The 13,279-nt window shown below is 40.9% G+C and overlaps 1 protein-coding gene across 3 annotated transcripts in view; it reads left to right on the forward strand.

Moving 5' to 3' along the window:
- prex2 (phosphatidylinositol-3,4,5-trisphosphate-dependent Rac exchange factor 2) overlaps positions 1 to 13,279 on the forward strand; it is a 266,799-nt gene that overhangs the window by 187,418 nt on the left and 66,102 nt on the right. For all 3 annotated transcript variants that reach the window (XM_060899865.1, XM_060899866.1, XM_060899867.1), the window contains 2 exons: positions 6,345 to 6,435; positions 10,809 to 10,937. In XM_060899865.1, the coding sequence (XP_060755848.1) occupies positions 6,345 to 6,435; positions 10,809 to 10,937 (220 nt within the window). The remainder of the gene's footprint in view (positions 1 to 6,344; positions 6,436 to 10,808; positions 10,938 to 13,279) is intronic.

The raw sequence follows: 13,279 nt of genomic DNA on the forward strand, positions 1-13,279 counted from the left end.
ATTATTCCCTACCTTTTTCACCAAGTCAATTTGAGGCGTTGGTCTACCCTGCTCTTTAATTTTAATTTTTTCCTCGAAAGGAAGACTGGCAAATGGCTTCGCCAAAATTAAATCAGCAATGCTTGGCATCCGTGCGCAGCTTTCTTGCTAGCTGACTAGCCCCCTCAAGTTCAAGTTCAGTCACTCAAATAAACGAAATTTCTGGAACTAAGATAGCAAACTTGACAACACTATATTTACACTTTATTTACAATGAAAATATATACAAACTAAAAAAGCTGGTAGAAACCGTATGTAATGAATGAAATCGAAATGTAAGCCGATCTCTTACAATACACCACCCAGTGTTGCCAGATAATGCTGACGTTTTCCAGCCCAAAATATGTTCAAAACCCGCCAAAATGCACTTAAATCTTCCCAATCTGGCAGCACTGCACAGCACTTGCGAATCCGCATGGGACTGAACTGAGATTCACCGCTGCCTGTCTATAGTTGAAACGAGCTGTCAATCAAAGAAAATATCCGGCCGCTTTCACCAATCACCAGTCTCCTCGCGGAAACTGCCATGTCCCTCCCATGTGAGGCTCGGAGTCCGTAGGCGGGCATTTTCGCAGTATTTGTCCAATAACCGTCTTGCATTTTGAGATTGAAAAGCGCATAGCTCCCAAATGCCGTTGAAGTCCACTGAGGCTGGGAGTCCGTGGGAGTCCGTGGGCGGGCGTTTTCGCAGTATTTGTCCAATAATCGTCTTGCATTTTGAGATTGAAAAGCGCAGAGCTACCAAATGCCATTGAAGCCCACTGAGGCTGCGCTGCATCGCGCTGTCACGAGGGGGAAAAACTCACGCACACATTAAAGTTATAAGGGCATTTTTAGAGGAGGCTGAGCCTCCCTCGTTGTCTTAGAGCAATCGTCCGTGGTGTGTATGCACACTCAGCGGAAAGCGCTATCCGCCCTCTTCTACATACACTAACTCACAGAAGCCTGTGATTGGCTCGCATCACTCTGATTCACAAGTTAAACGCGGAACAGTTTGGATTTCCATTCCCTTTCCCTTCTTCTCGTGGTTTCTATGACAACAAGCGCCATAGGTCTATATTTTTTTGTTCCCTGTCATGTTATTCGGATCTTTCTAGTTTCTTCGCAGTTACAGCGTTCTTGTTCCATGCACTATGCTCCTTTTTATACGAGGTGTGGCTGTTAAACAACAAGACTATAATTTGGTTTTCAAGAAGGGTCTTCCACTGATCCCACACCCTCAGAAAATAAAGTACAAGGAATACAACGGCTCGTCATTGGGGCAGTTCCCTCAAAGGTACGGGTACGTATTTGTACCATTTATATACTGCTTGGGAACATGTATGCACTTTTTTGGCCCTAAAAAGGTACACATAGTTACCTTGGTGACCAATAATGAGCTCTAGGGGGTACATTAGTGTACATTGTACCTTGGGGGCAGAAGTGGACTCCTAATTTACCCCTATTTGTAACAGTGCAGCAGTGCAGTTGGTCTTCCTCCCAGTTGTTTCTCTGAGAGTGCTGAGTGTGCTATTTCTTCAATTTCGACATAAATTTCAGATTCATGCATTGTTCGATTTTTGAACTATTTTTACGACACGCCAGAGAAACCTGTCAACTACAAGAGATGTGTTCTCTTGGACTTTCACTTTCACCACGTATACCACGTGGTTTGCCCCAGTCTTGTTATTTAATAGTCACTCTTTGTATGTCTTTGGTAACCCTATCTAACAATGACATAGATTACATTCACCCCTAACAAAACCCTGCTGAGTTTACGAACTTGTCTATTCCCTTATCTTGCCTCGTGTTACATTGAAGACTTGCTCAATGACATTTTGAGACACTACTACAATACAAACATCAGGTATTAGATACACAAATATATAGTGTGTGGCGTTGTAGATCCAGCTGTTGTCTCTTCTTCCCAGCTAGCTTTCCTTATTCTCAAACAACATGTTTTTGGCACCGCCCATTTTTAGGCCTATCTGTATCTATATCTATAACAATGAAGACGAGTAACTAATCTGTGGTTGAACAAACGCTACACCTTTCTGGACACAGTTCTTCTCATGATATTTGGTGTATCCATTATGTAGGGGATAAAAACTTATTATAAGTTGGAATTCATTTCCTTTCTGCGGCGTAGGGAGGCAGCATGGTGCTGAAAAAGGCTGTTTCCCAAAATGGTAACTTATGCAGTAGCCGAAAATGGATCCTTAGCATGGGGAATTGTTTTTTCTCTGGCTTCGTTGTGATCCTCTGAGTTGTTTTTCAGCTGTTCTGATTGATGCTTCAACCACCAAGTCGAGGCAGTAATGAGCTACTAATAACAAGCTAGCAACGTACCACGTGCTTGACTAACGCTTCTCACTTTAGATTCTACCTAGAGCATCTTATGGAAGCTAGGGAGTAGATGAATCGACTAAATCTAATTAATTAACATTGATCTTAGATTCTTACCAGTGTTTCAGCTCCGTTTCTTCTTGTCTGCTTTTTTCTTTGAATGTTTCATGATCAAACTTCTTAATAAACTTCTCAGGTTAGCTAGCTAATTTTGTTACATCAATTGCAGTTTGTACTTTTTCACACCACAAGGGGGAGCCTAACAAGTTTCTTTTCATCAAATGATAGTAAAGTGTGATTTTTTTTTTTTGCATATATATTGTAAAATTCATGAGTCCTCCTGGTGGTCTGGGGGTTCTAAGCAACTGGTTTAGTAAGAAACAGCCCTGGAGATGAAGCAGGTAGTGTTGGTGCCTTACGGGTCAAGGGTCAGGGGTTCAGTCCTGAATGAGGTGTGTTGTGTTTTTGTATGTAATTCCATACAAATCTGGATCCACTGCAAATCTGACCAGGATAAAGTGCTTACTGAAGATTATGTAAAGCAGGGGTTCTCAACCTTTTCTGCTTTGAGGCCCACCTATTCATACTTGTAACAAGTCGAGGCCCATTAAAAAAGATCCCCAGTTATTTTGGCTCATCTATTCTATTAGAATCTAATAATCTACAACCCCAATTCCAAAAACGTTGGGACAAAGTACAAATTGTAAATAAAAACGCAATGCAATAATTTACAAATCTCAAAAACTGATATCGTATTCATAATAGAACGTAGACAACATATCAAATGTCGAAAGTGAGACATTTTGAAATTTCATGACAGCAACACATCTCAAAAAAGTTGGGACAGGGGCAATAAGAGGCTGGAAAAGTTAAAGGTACAAAAAAAGAACAGCTGGAGGACCAAATTGCAACTCATTAGGTCAATTGGCAATAGGTCATTAACATGACTGGGTATAAAAAGAGCATCTTGGAGTGGCAGCGGCTCTCAGAAGTAAAGATGGGAAGAGGATCACCAATCCCCCTAATTCTGCGCCGACAAATAATGGAGCAATATCAGAAAGGAGTTCGACAGTGTAAAATTGCAAAGAGTTTGAACATATCATCATCTACAGTGCATAATATCATCAAAAGATTCAGAGAATCTGGAAGAATCTCTGTGTGTAAGGGTCAAGGCTGGAAAATCATACTGGGTGACCGTGATCTTCGGGCCCTTAGACGGCACTGCATCACATACAGGCATGCTTCTGTACTGGAAATCACAAAATGGGCTCAGGAATATTTCCAGAGGACATTATCTGTGAACACAATTCACCGTGCCATCTGCCGTTGCCAGCTAAAACTCTATAGTTCAAAGAAGAAGCCGTATCTAAACATGATCCAGAAGCGCAGACGTCTTCTCTGGTCCAAGGCTCGTTTAAAATGGACTGTGGCAAAGTGGAAAACTGTTCTGTGGTCAGACGAATCAAAATTTGAAGTTCTTTATGGAAATCAGGAGGAAATAAAGAGGAGAAGGACGACCCAAGTTGTTATCAGCGCTCAGTTCAGAAGCCTGCATCTCTGATGGTATGGGGTTGCATTAGTGCATGTGGCATGGGCAGCTTACACATCTGGAAAGACACCATCAATGCTGGAAGGTATATCCAGGTTCTAGAGCAACATATGCTCCCATCCAGACGACGTCTCTTTCAGGGAAGACCTTGCATTTTCCAACATGACAATGCCAAACCACATACTGCATCAATTACAGCATCATGGCTGCGTAGAAGAAGGGTCCGGGTACTGAACTGGCCAGCCTGCAGTCCAGATCTTTCACCCATAGAAAACATTTGGCGCATCATAAAACGGAAGATACGACAAAAAAGACCCAAGACAGTTGAGCAACTAGAATCCTACATTAGACAAGAATGGGTTAACATTCCTATCCCTAAACTTGAGCAACTTGTCTCCTCAGTCCCCAGACGTTTACAGACTGTTGTAAAGAGAAAAGGGGATGTCTCAGATACCCCTTTTCCACCAAATCAGTTCCAGGGCTGGTTCGGGGCCAGCGCTGGTGCTGGTTCACAGCTCGTTCAACTTGCGAGCCAGCTGAGAACCAGTTTGCTTTTCCATAGCTCGCGGTGCTAAGTGAAGCCACATCATTACGTCGCTGTATACGTCGGTTACGTCGCTGTATACGTCAGTTATGTCGCTACATTTGCTTAAACCTTGTCGCGAATATCGAAGCAAAAACAACACGGAAGAAGCAGCAGCAGCAACAACAACAATAATAATAATAATGGATGACTTCGCGTTTGTACAGCTGCTGCTTCTCGTCGCTTAAAAATGGCGATCTTTCGCGGTCTTGTTATTGTTGTTGGTCTTAACAACTCCGCCCCCCCACTGATGTAAGCGGTTCTTTCCTCTGGCCCGGCAGAGAGTTGGTGCTAGCCTGGAACCGGTTTTTCAGGCCCCAGAGCCAACAGAAAACCCGGTTCCAAACTAAGCACTGGCCCCGAACCAGCCCTGGAACTGCTTTGGTGGAAAAGGGGCAAGAGTGGTAAACATGGCCTTGTCCCAACTTTTTTGAGATGTGTTGTTGTCATGAAATTTAAAATCACCTAATTTTTCTCTTTAAATGATACATTTTCTCAGTTTAAACATTTGATATGTCATCTATGTTCTATTCTGAATAAAATATGGAATTTTGAAACTTCCACATCATTGCATTCCGTTTTTATTTACAATTTGTACTTTGTCCCAACTTTTTTGGAATCAGGGTTGTATTGTAAAGTGTATTAATGGGATGTAACATCACTCTCTGTTACAGATGGGAGCCCAGGAATTAAATAAATACAATAAAAACAGATTTTTTTAATTGTAGGTTTTGTATTTAAAACTGTATGGATATGCAAGAAGCCAAACCATGCATGCAGGACATTCTCATTCAAAAGGGATTAATAATCCAAAAGTGGAGTCTGGTCCATTAACACAAGAACTTATTGCCATGTTTGTGTTCAGCAAACAAACAAGTTATTAAAACCAGTAAGTAAAACCCAAAAAATTTACTAGCTAAATTTGACATTAGTAGAATAAATTTTGATCCTATTGTAGCTGGAACTAAATACAAAGACAATAGTTATTCATACTATTAATTAACTTACAGTAATGTGAAGATCATCAGCATATTTTAAGGTTTTTAAAAGATTATGTATATTTTTAGTCTTTTGTATTTGTAATTATTTGTATCTGTACATGCACGACCCCACCAGCTCTGCTGATCAACTTATCATGTTTAAATAAAATCATTCATTCATTTATTATGAGTTGGAAAATTATCCATCCGCTGAGTTCCCCGACATCTCAAACTACCTGGTGCTGCAGACATCATTCTACACGGACACACAGATGGAAACCTGGAAGAGCATGGAGGAGAACAACTTTTTATACATGGCTGGGTTAAAGCTCTGGGGATCAGGACACTACAAGATAAATCCTGTATCGTTTTTGCCCGGCTAAGGAGGAATTTCTGGGCTTTTGTATGTGTCTTTGCTATGGTTGCTAGGACGCTACAAGTTTTAGTATCGAGTGTAAACAAACCACAGCCGCTCGATTCTCAATCCTCCCTGCTCTTCTCTTCCAGCAGGCATCACAGATCCATAGAATTTACCCACAAACGTATTTGTTTATCATGCCCACCGCATGCACGCTCTTTGTGTAGCAGAGGAATGTGACAAAAATAAAGGCTTGTTCTTCTTAATCTATCCACAAATGTATTTATTACACTTGAAAAGTGTTCGGCAAACCAACTACTGGATTTGGGACACTACGACATCCTGAACTATTTAGTATTTGGCTTCAAACTTGAAAAAAATTCACGGCCCACTAGATGGTGCTTTGTGGCCCACTAATGGGTCGCAGCCCAGTAGTTGAGAAACACTGATGTAAAGTGTATGAAATGCTGCTGCTGCTGCTGATGATGATGATGATGATGTGTTTTGAAGGTGGAGTCTATGACGAGTCTTCTGAAGGGGGTAACAGTGGCTCGGGCCTTTGAACAGACAAAGTGTTTCACACCAGGTCGAGGCCTACAAGGTAAAAAACAAAAACCTTTTTCAACTCTCTCTCTCTCTCTCTCTGTAATTGCTGTACAAACATATTCATTTGTTATACATAATTTGAGCATTTGATCAGTTTTCTTTGACTCTCAGTGGGATTGTTAAGGTTTGATATACAGTATTCAAGTGGTTCATTTCCAGATTCCCAGATTCACACACTCCACGGATCAGCACTGAAACCTTGAGACTTTGGGAATTTGGGAGTTTGGGACTTATTATCTTCCTGTGAAGTGTTTTTTTTTTTGTGACACAGAGAAAGAGAGAGAGAGAGAGAGAGAGAGAGAAGCCTTTTTTAACTATAATATTGTACAGTATGCAGATTGCGTACACTGGATCAAATGTCTCACCTTCCTTTCAAGTTCACAGGATGTAGAGCGTACTATAAATCCTGCACTTCCTGCACTTCGGCAAAAATATTTTGGCTGAGATACATTTCCGCAACATCCCCATAGACTTTTTAGTAACACTATTTTCATAGGAAATATAATTGGCTTGCACTAATATTCAGACATTCGAACATGATTGTGTGTGTGTGTGTCCACCCTGCTCCCAGTTTTCCTTAATCCCTATCGGGATGAGAGGGGACGATGAGCAAATGATCCCCTTTGTTTCGATTTCCTAATCCTCTGCATGCTGAAGTCACTTTCACGCCTGACTCTCAGAGCCACCAGTGTGTATAGCATGTTTTTTTGTGTGCCTCAAGGGGCTTAAATATTGCATAAAAGATTAGATTTTAAATGTGTGTATGCGTGTGAATGTGAGAGCTGACATTATAACTATTCTGCCTATAGAATTAAAATAGTAGTTAGTATACAGTATACTTAAATCCAGATGTTTCCACACTTTTTAGCATCTCAGCCATAATTAAAACCTTAGATTCTATGAGACAATTTCATTTAAATCCCCGAATAATTTCTAAATAAAGACTGTGGTCATGTTTATGTGCATTTACTGCTGAGTTCGACGTTTCGCAGGAGCTAATTATGGAAATGACTGCTGTGTGAGAAACACAGTGGGGTTCATTTAGTTATTTGTGGTTTGTAATGATTTCTAATGGTTAGTGATGGTATTTATATTTCCATATTTCCATATGGGTTTGGTAAATGGTTGAAAAGGTGGCGTATGATGGTGTGGCATATTTGGCTTTTTTTTAAAATGGAATCCAAAAGATTCTGTATTCGCATCATCGATGTAAATGTACACTGTTAATGTTAGCCAGAGTTATGGTGCTGAGTAGTTGGAACATGTATTTCGTGTAAACAGTGCAGAGAGTGAAAGTGAAAAGGCTGTATGGGTGATAATATCAGGATGACCAATGAAAAGTTTCTGTGCTGACGAAAACTGCCATGGAACCAGTAACGAAACACAGAAAAGCAATCTAATAACATCACATTTCAGCTTGCAGCCGATATTTGAACATCAAAACTGATGACAAATTTACACTGATGACACACTATAAATGTGCAATCATTTCGGGCAGTGTTAATCTCGAAAAAATCTGTGAGACCATGTAAACATGTAATAATACAGTGGGGCAAAAAAGTATTTAGTCAGCCACCAATTGTGCAAGTTCTCCCACTTAAAAAGATGAGAGAGGCCTGTAATTTTCATCATAGGTACACTTCAACTATGAGAGACAGAATGGGGGGAAAGAATCCAGGAAATCACATTGTAGGATTTTTAATGAATTAATTGGTAAATTCCTCGGTAAAATAAGTATTTGGTCACCTACAAACAAGCAAGATTTCTGGCTCTCACAGACCTGTAACTTCTTCTTTAAGAGGCTCCTCTGTCCTCCACTCGTTACCTGTGTTAATGGCACCTGTTTGAACTCATTATCAGTATAAAAGACACCTGTCCACAACCTCAAACAGTCACACTCCAAACTCCACTATGGCCAAGACCAAAGAGCTGTCAAAGGACACCAGAAACAAAATTGTAGACCTGCACCAGGCTGGGAAGACTGAATCTGCAGTAGGGTAAGCAGCTTGGTGTGAAGAAATCAACTGTGGGAGCAATTAATAGAAAATGGAAGACATACAAGACCACTGATAATCTCCCTCGATCTGGGGCTCCATGCAAGATCTCACCCCGTGGGGTCAAAATGATCACAAGAACGGTGAGCAAAAATCCCAGAACCACACGGCGGGACCTAGTGAATGACCTGCAGAGAGCTGGGACCAAAGTAACAAAGGCTACCATCAGTAACACACTACGCCGCCAGGGACTCAAATCCTGCAGTGCCAGACGTGTCCCCCTGCTTAAGCCAGTACATGTCCAGGCCCGTCTGAAGTTTGCTAGAGAGCATTTGGATGATCCAGAAGAGGATTGGGAGAATGTCATATGGTCAGATGAAACCAAAATAGAACTTTTTGGTAAAAACTCAACTTGTCGTGTTTGGAGGAGAAAGAATGCTGAGTTGCATCCAAAGAACGCCATACCTACTGTGAAGCATGGGGGTGGAAACATCATGCTTTGGGGCTGTTTTTCTGCAAAGGGACCAGGACGACTGATCCGTGTAAAGGAAAGAATGAATGGGGCCATGTATCGTGAGATTTTGAGTGAAAACCTCCTTCCATCAGCAAGGGCATTGAAGATGAAACGTGGCTGGGTCTTTCAGCATGACAATAATCCCAAACACACCACCTGGGCAACGAAGGAGTGGCTTCGTAAGAAGCATTTCAAGGTCCTGGAGTGGCCTAGCCAGTCTCCAGATCTCAACCCCATAGAAAATCTTTGGAGGGAGTTGAAAGTCTGTGTTGCCCAGCGACAGCCCCAAAACATCACTGCTCTAGAGGAGATCTGCATGGAGGAATGGGCCAAAATACCAACAACAGTGTGTGAAAACCTTGTGAAGACTTACAGAAAACGTTTGACCTCTGTCATTTCCAACAAAGGGTATATAACAAAGTATTGAGATGAACTTTTGTTATTGACCAAATACTTATTTTCCACCATAATTTGCAAATAAATTCTTTAAAAATCAGACAATGTGATTTTCTGGATTTTTTTTTTTCTCTCATCTCATCTCATCTCATTATCTCTAGCCGCTTTATCCTGTTCTACAGGGTCGTAGGCAAGCTGGAGCCTATCCCAGCTGACTATGGGCAAAAGGCGGGGTACACCCTGGACAAGTCGCCAGGTCATCACAGGGCTGACACATAGACACAGACAACCATTCACACTCACATTCACACCTACGGTCAATTTAGAGTCACCAGTTAACCTAACCTGCATGTCTTTGGACTGTGGGGGAAAACGGAGCACCCGAAGGAAACCCACGTGGACACGGGGAGAACATGCAAACTCCACACAGAAAGGCCCTCGCCGGACACGGGGCTCGAACCCGGACCTTCTTGCTGTGAGGCGACAGCGCTAACCACTACACCACCGTGCCGCCCTGAGGTATACCTATGATGAAAATTACAGGCCTCTCTCATCTTTTTAAGTGGGAGAACTTGCACAGTTGGTGACTGACTAAATACTTTTTTGCCCCACTGTATTTGAACATCCGATATTTGAACATTGAAACTGATTATACAGCCCAATATTGGTTTTGTACCATTATCAGCAGCCTGGGGCTGGCCACTGGAAGTTCCCAATTGCGCAGTGGATTGTGGGATATGGTAAAGGAGCGAATTGGTGATTTGCTAGTAGCAGATGGTGGTTTCTGTTGGTTTAATTATGGATATATGAGAGAATGTTTAAATTACATCAAAACAATTTAATCGCTTGGTCAAAATATAAGCCATGGCCTAATGGTGAGAGAAGCAGCGTTAGGACCAAAAGGTCACTGGTTCAATTCCCTGGACCAGTAGGAATGGCTGAAGTGCCCTTGAGCAAGGCACCTAACCCCCAACTGCTCTCCAGGCTGCTCTGGGTATGTTGTCCGTTGCTCTGGATAAGAGCGTCCGCTAAATGCCATTAATGTAATGTAATCCTGGATCTGGATCTAAATCAAGAATTTCAAGTGTCTCATTAGGGCATATCCTGGAGACATAGCAGGGTCATAAGTCAAGTATACAGGTACAGGTTAAAAAAAAAAAAAGAACACGGAAACCAGCAGCTCAGAAATGTGCAATATCAGTTGGCAAGACTTCGCAATTCAACACAGAAACACCTTGTCGACAAAATTAACATGCTTGCACATACAAACTACCTGAAAATAATCAAGGAATATGACAATGATTGAGGGATCTAAACAGAAACTAAAAGAATATGACAGTTGTTGCCATGGAAACCAAGATGTCACAAGCAGTAATGTGTGCTTTAATTACGCTTATTATGGTGGAGAAAAGGGCTGAATGGTAAATGGTAATCATGTGTGTGTGTGTGTGTGTGTTTGAACAGAGTTTCATCAGGACATGGAGCCCAAAATCAACTGCACCAAGAAACTGCGGCTTCACATTAAACAGGACCCGTGGAACCTCCCAAGCAGCATTCAGGCTCTCACACACACCATCGGCAAGTTCGTGGAAGGTCAGACTGCCATTTTTGTGGCTTTTGCTCACTTTTTCTTTCTAAAGTTTTTCTGACGGTAGCTTGATATAGCAAAATGCATGGTGTTATTTTATTTACTGTATGTATACATTTTCAAATGAAATATATTTTTAAAAATTCTTAAGAGAGACATCCAGCCTTCCTCATGTACATACGTCAAATCATACCGTAAAAATGGGCATGACAAGATTCCACTGTCAGTTTCGTTATTCATCAAGAATTTATTCATGAATCAGTCTCCGATTTGTTCGTAGTCCATTCCGTGCTCTTGAGGTTGCGCTCAGTTCCACACAAATCATAACAGCGTAGTGTAATGTGGTATTTATGGTGTGCTGGGATGAAGATAATGGCACATTGTTAACGTGTAAGCAACATAATCAGGCTTGACCGTGTGTGACATCAAATCACAAACAAAAATAAACAGACAAAACAAAATGGCTTCCGCGGTTAAATGTAATGTAAAAAGATTTATTGATAGATGTGTTTACAAACATTCCCAGTGACTTTCTAGTACTGCTTAGCTTTTTTTGTCGGAACACATGTAGTGTGCGCACGTTTCCATAGAAACGACTAATTTCTGAGTGTGTGAAGGTGAATAGTACGGAAGCGTATTGAAAAGGATCAGTGTCACGTTATAGCATGAGAGTTTTATTGTGAAAAGAGGTTTTCACGTTATTATATGACTGGCATTTAGCAGATGCTGTTATCCAGAGTGACGTACAGTATACGCAGAGCAGCCTGGGGAGCAGGTGCCTTGCTGAAGGGCATTTCAGCCATTCCTACTGGTCCAGGGAATCAAACCAGTGACCTTTTGAGCCCAAAGCTGCTTCTCTAACCATTAGGCCATGACTTCCCTGTATTACTGCATACAAGCTTTTCTTCTTATAACAATATAATATTTATTAGCAGACTCTTGCCTTGTCTCAACCCAAACAGGAATTATAACTTAATCAAATGACATAAATGATCCATATTCCTCAGTTAATCCATTCTATGAACTGTTTCAAACTTTGTTGGAGGAGGTTGTTTTCGCCTCCATTTGTTTGTTTGTTTCCTTTTCCTAATGTAACTCAAAAAGTAATGAACGGATTTTGATGAAATTTAGAGCAACGGTGAGCCATTGGCCGAGGAACAATTGATTAGATTTTGATACAAATCTGGATATGTATGTGGAGCCAGGATTTTTTTTGTCTGTTCACTACTTTTTGGGTTACGTTGGTAACGAATTTGGATGAAATTTGGTGTAGAGCTTTAGTATTATCCTCGGTTCAAGTGATTAGATTTTAATGTTCATAAATGTGGCTTGGTAGAGGTATCCACTCTTCTGAGTGCCCTTCTAGTCTGTACATAAAACATGAAACATTTCACGTTATAACCTGAAACGTTTTATGTTATAAACATAATTTATCATATTCTCACAGATAAACAGTATATTATTATAACTAGAAAAGTTAAAGCGTGTTCTCATGAGATTTTGTAATATCTGGAAATAAATGTGAAAAACATCTTGTTGCCTTTTCACTTGATAACGTGATACTTTTTCTTTTTCTGGCGTAGAACAGCATCTCAGATCTGTTATCTTAAAATTAAAGACACGTTGAAGTCATTACAGCTTGGAATCAAGCTAAATATCAGTTATTATTACTGATATTATTATTGTTATTATTATTAATGTAGATAAATGTTTTAAACGAACAAAAATGCCATTAAAAAGAGTTTGTTATGGAAACGCACACAGACTGAGAGTTAAATGTGAACTATAACACTCAATCGATAGCAATAGTGTATAAAGTATTCAGTTATAGACTCTGTATGTTTACACTAATGTATGTTTAAATGCATTCAAGTACCATTTGTGTAAGTAATTAAACATGTAATGAAAGAAATTCAACAGCTCAGCATGGTGATTGGCACTGTCACCTCACAGCAAAAATGTTCTGGGTTCGAACCTTCTCCTCTGGACTTTGCATGTTCTCCCCATGTCTGCATGGGTGTCCTACGGATGCGCCGGTTTCCCCCACAGTTCAAAGACATGCAGGTTAGGTAAAATACCCAGCCACTGGGGTTGTACAAGCCAGTGCATACTTAGTGCCGGTCCCAAGCCCAGATAGATTGGGGAGGGTTGCGTCAGGAAAGGCATCCGGTGTGAAACCTAATGCCAGATTGAATATGCAGATCAGAATCTATTGTGGTGACCACAAATGGGAGCAGCTGAAAGAAGAAGAAAGAAGAAGAAGAAAAAGAAAGAAATTCAACAGCTCAAGCTGATACACATGGCCTGGGAAAGGAGAACTGAATTCACTCAACTCCTCCAAGCAGCA

This window comes from Neoarius graeffei, chromosome 19 (assembly GCF_027579695.1).
Source record: "Neoarius graeffei isolate fNeoGra1 chromosome 19, fNeoGra1.pri, whole genome shotgun sequence".
Taxonomy (NCBI): Eukaryota; Metazoa; Chordata; class Actinopteri; order Siluriformes; family Ariidae; genus Neoarius; species Neoarius graeffei.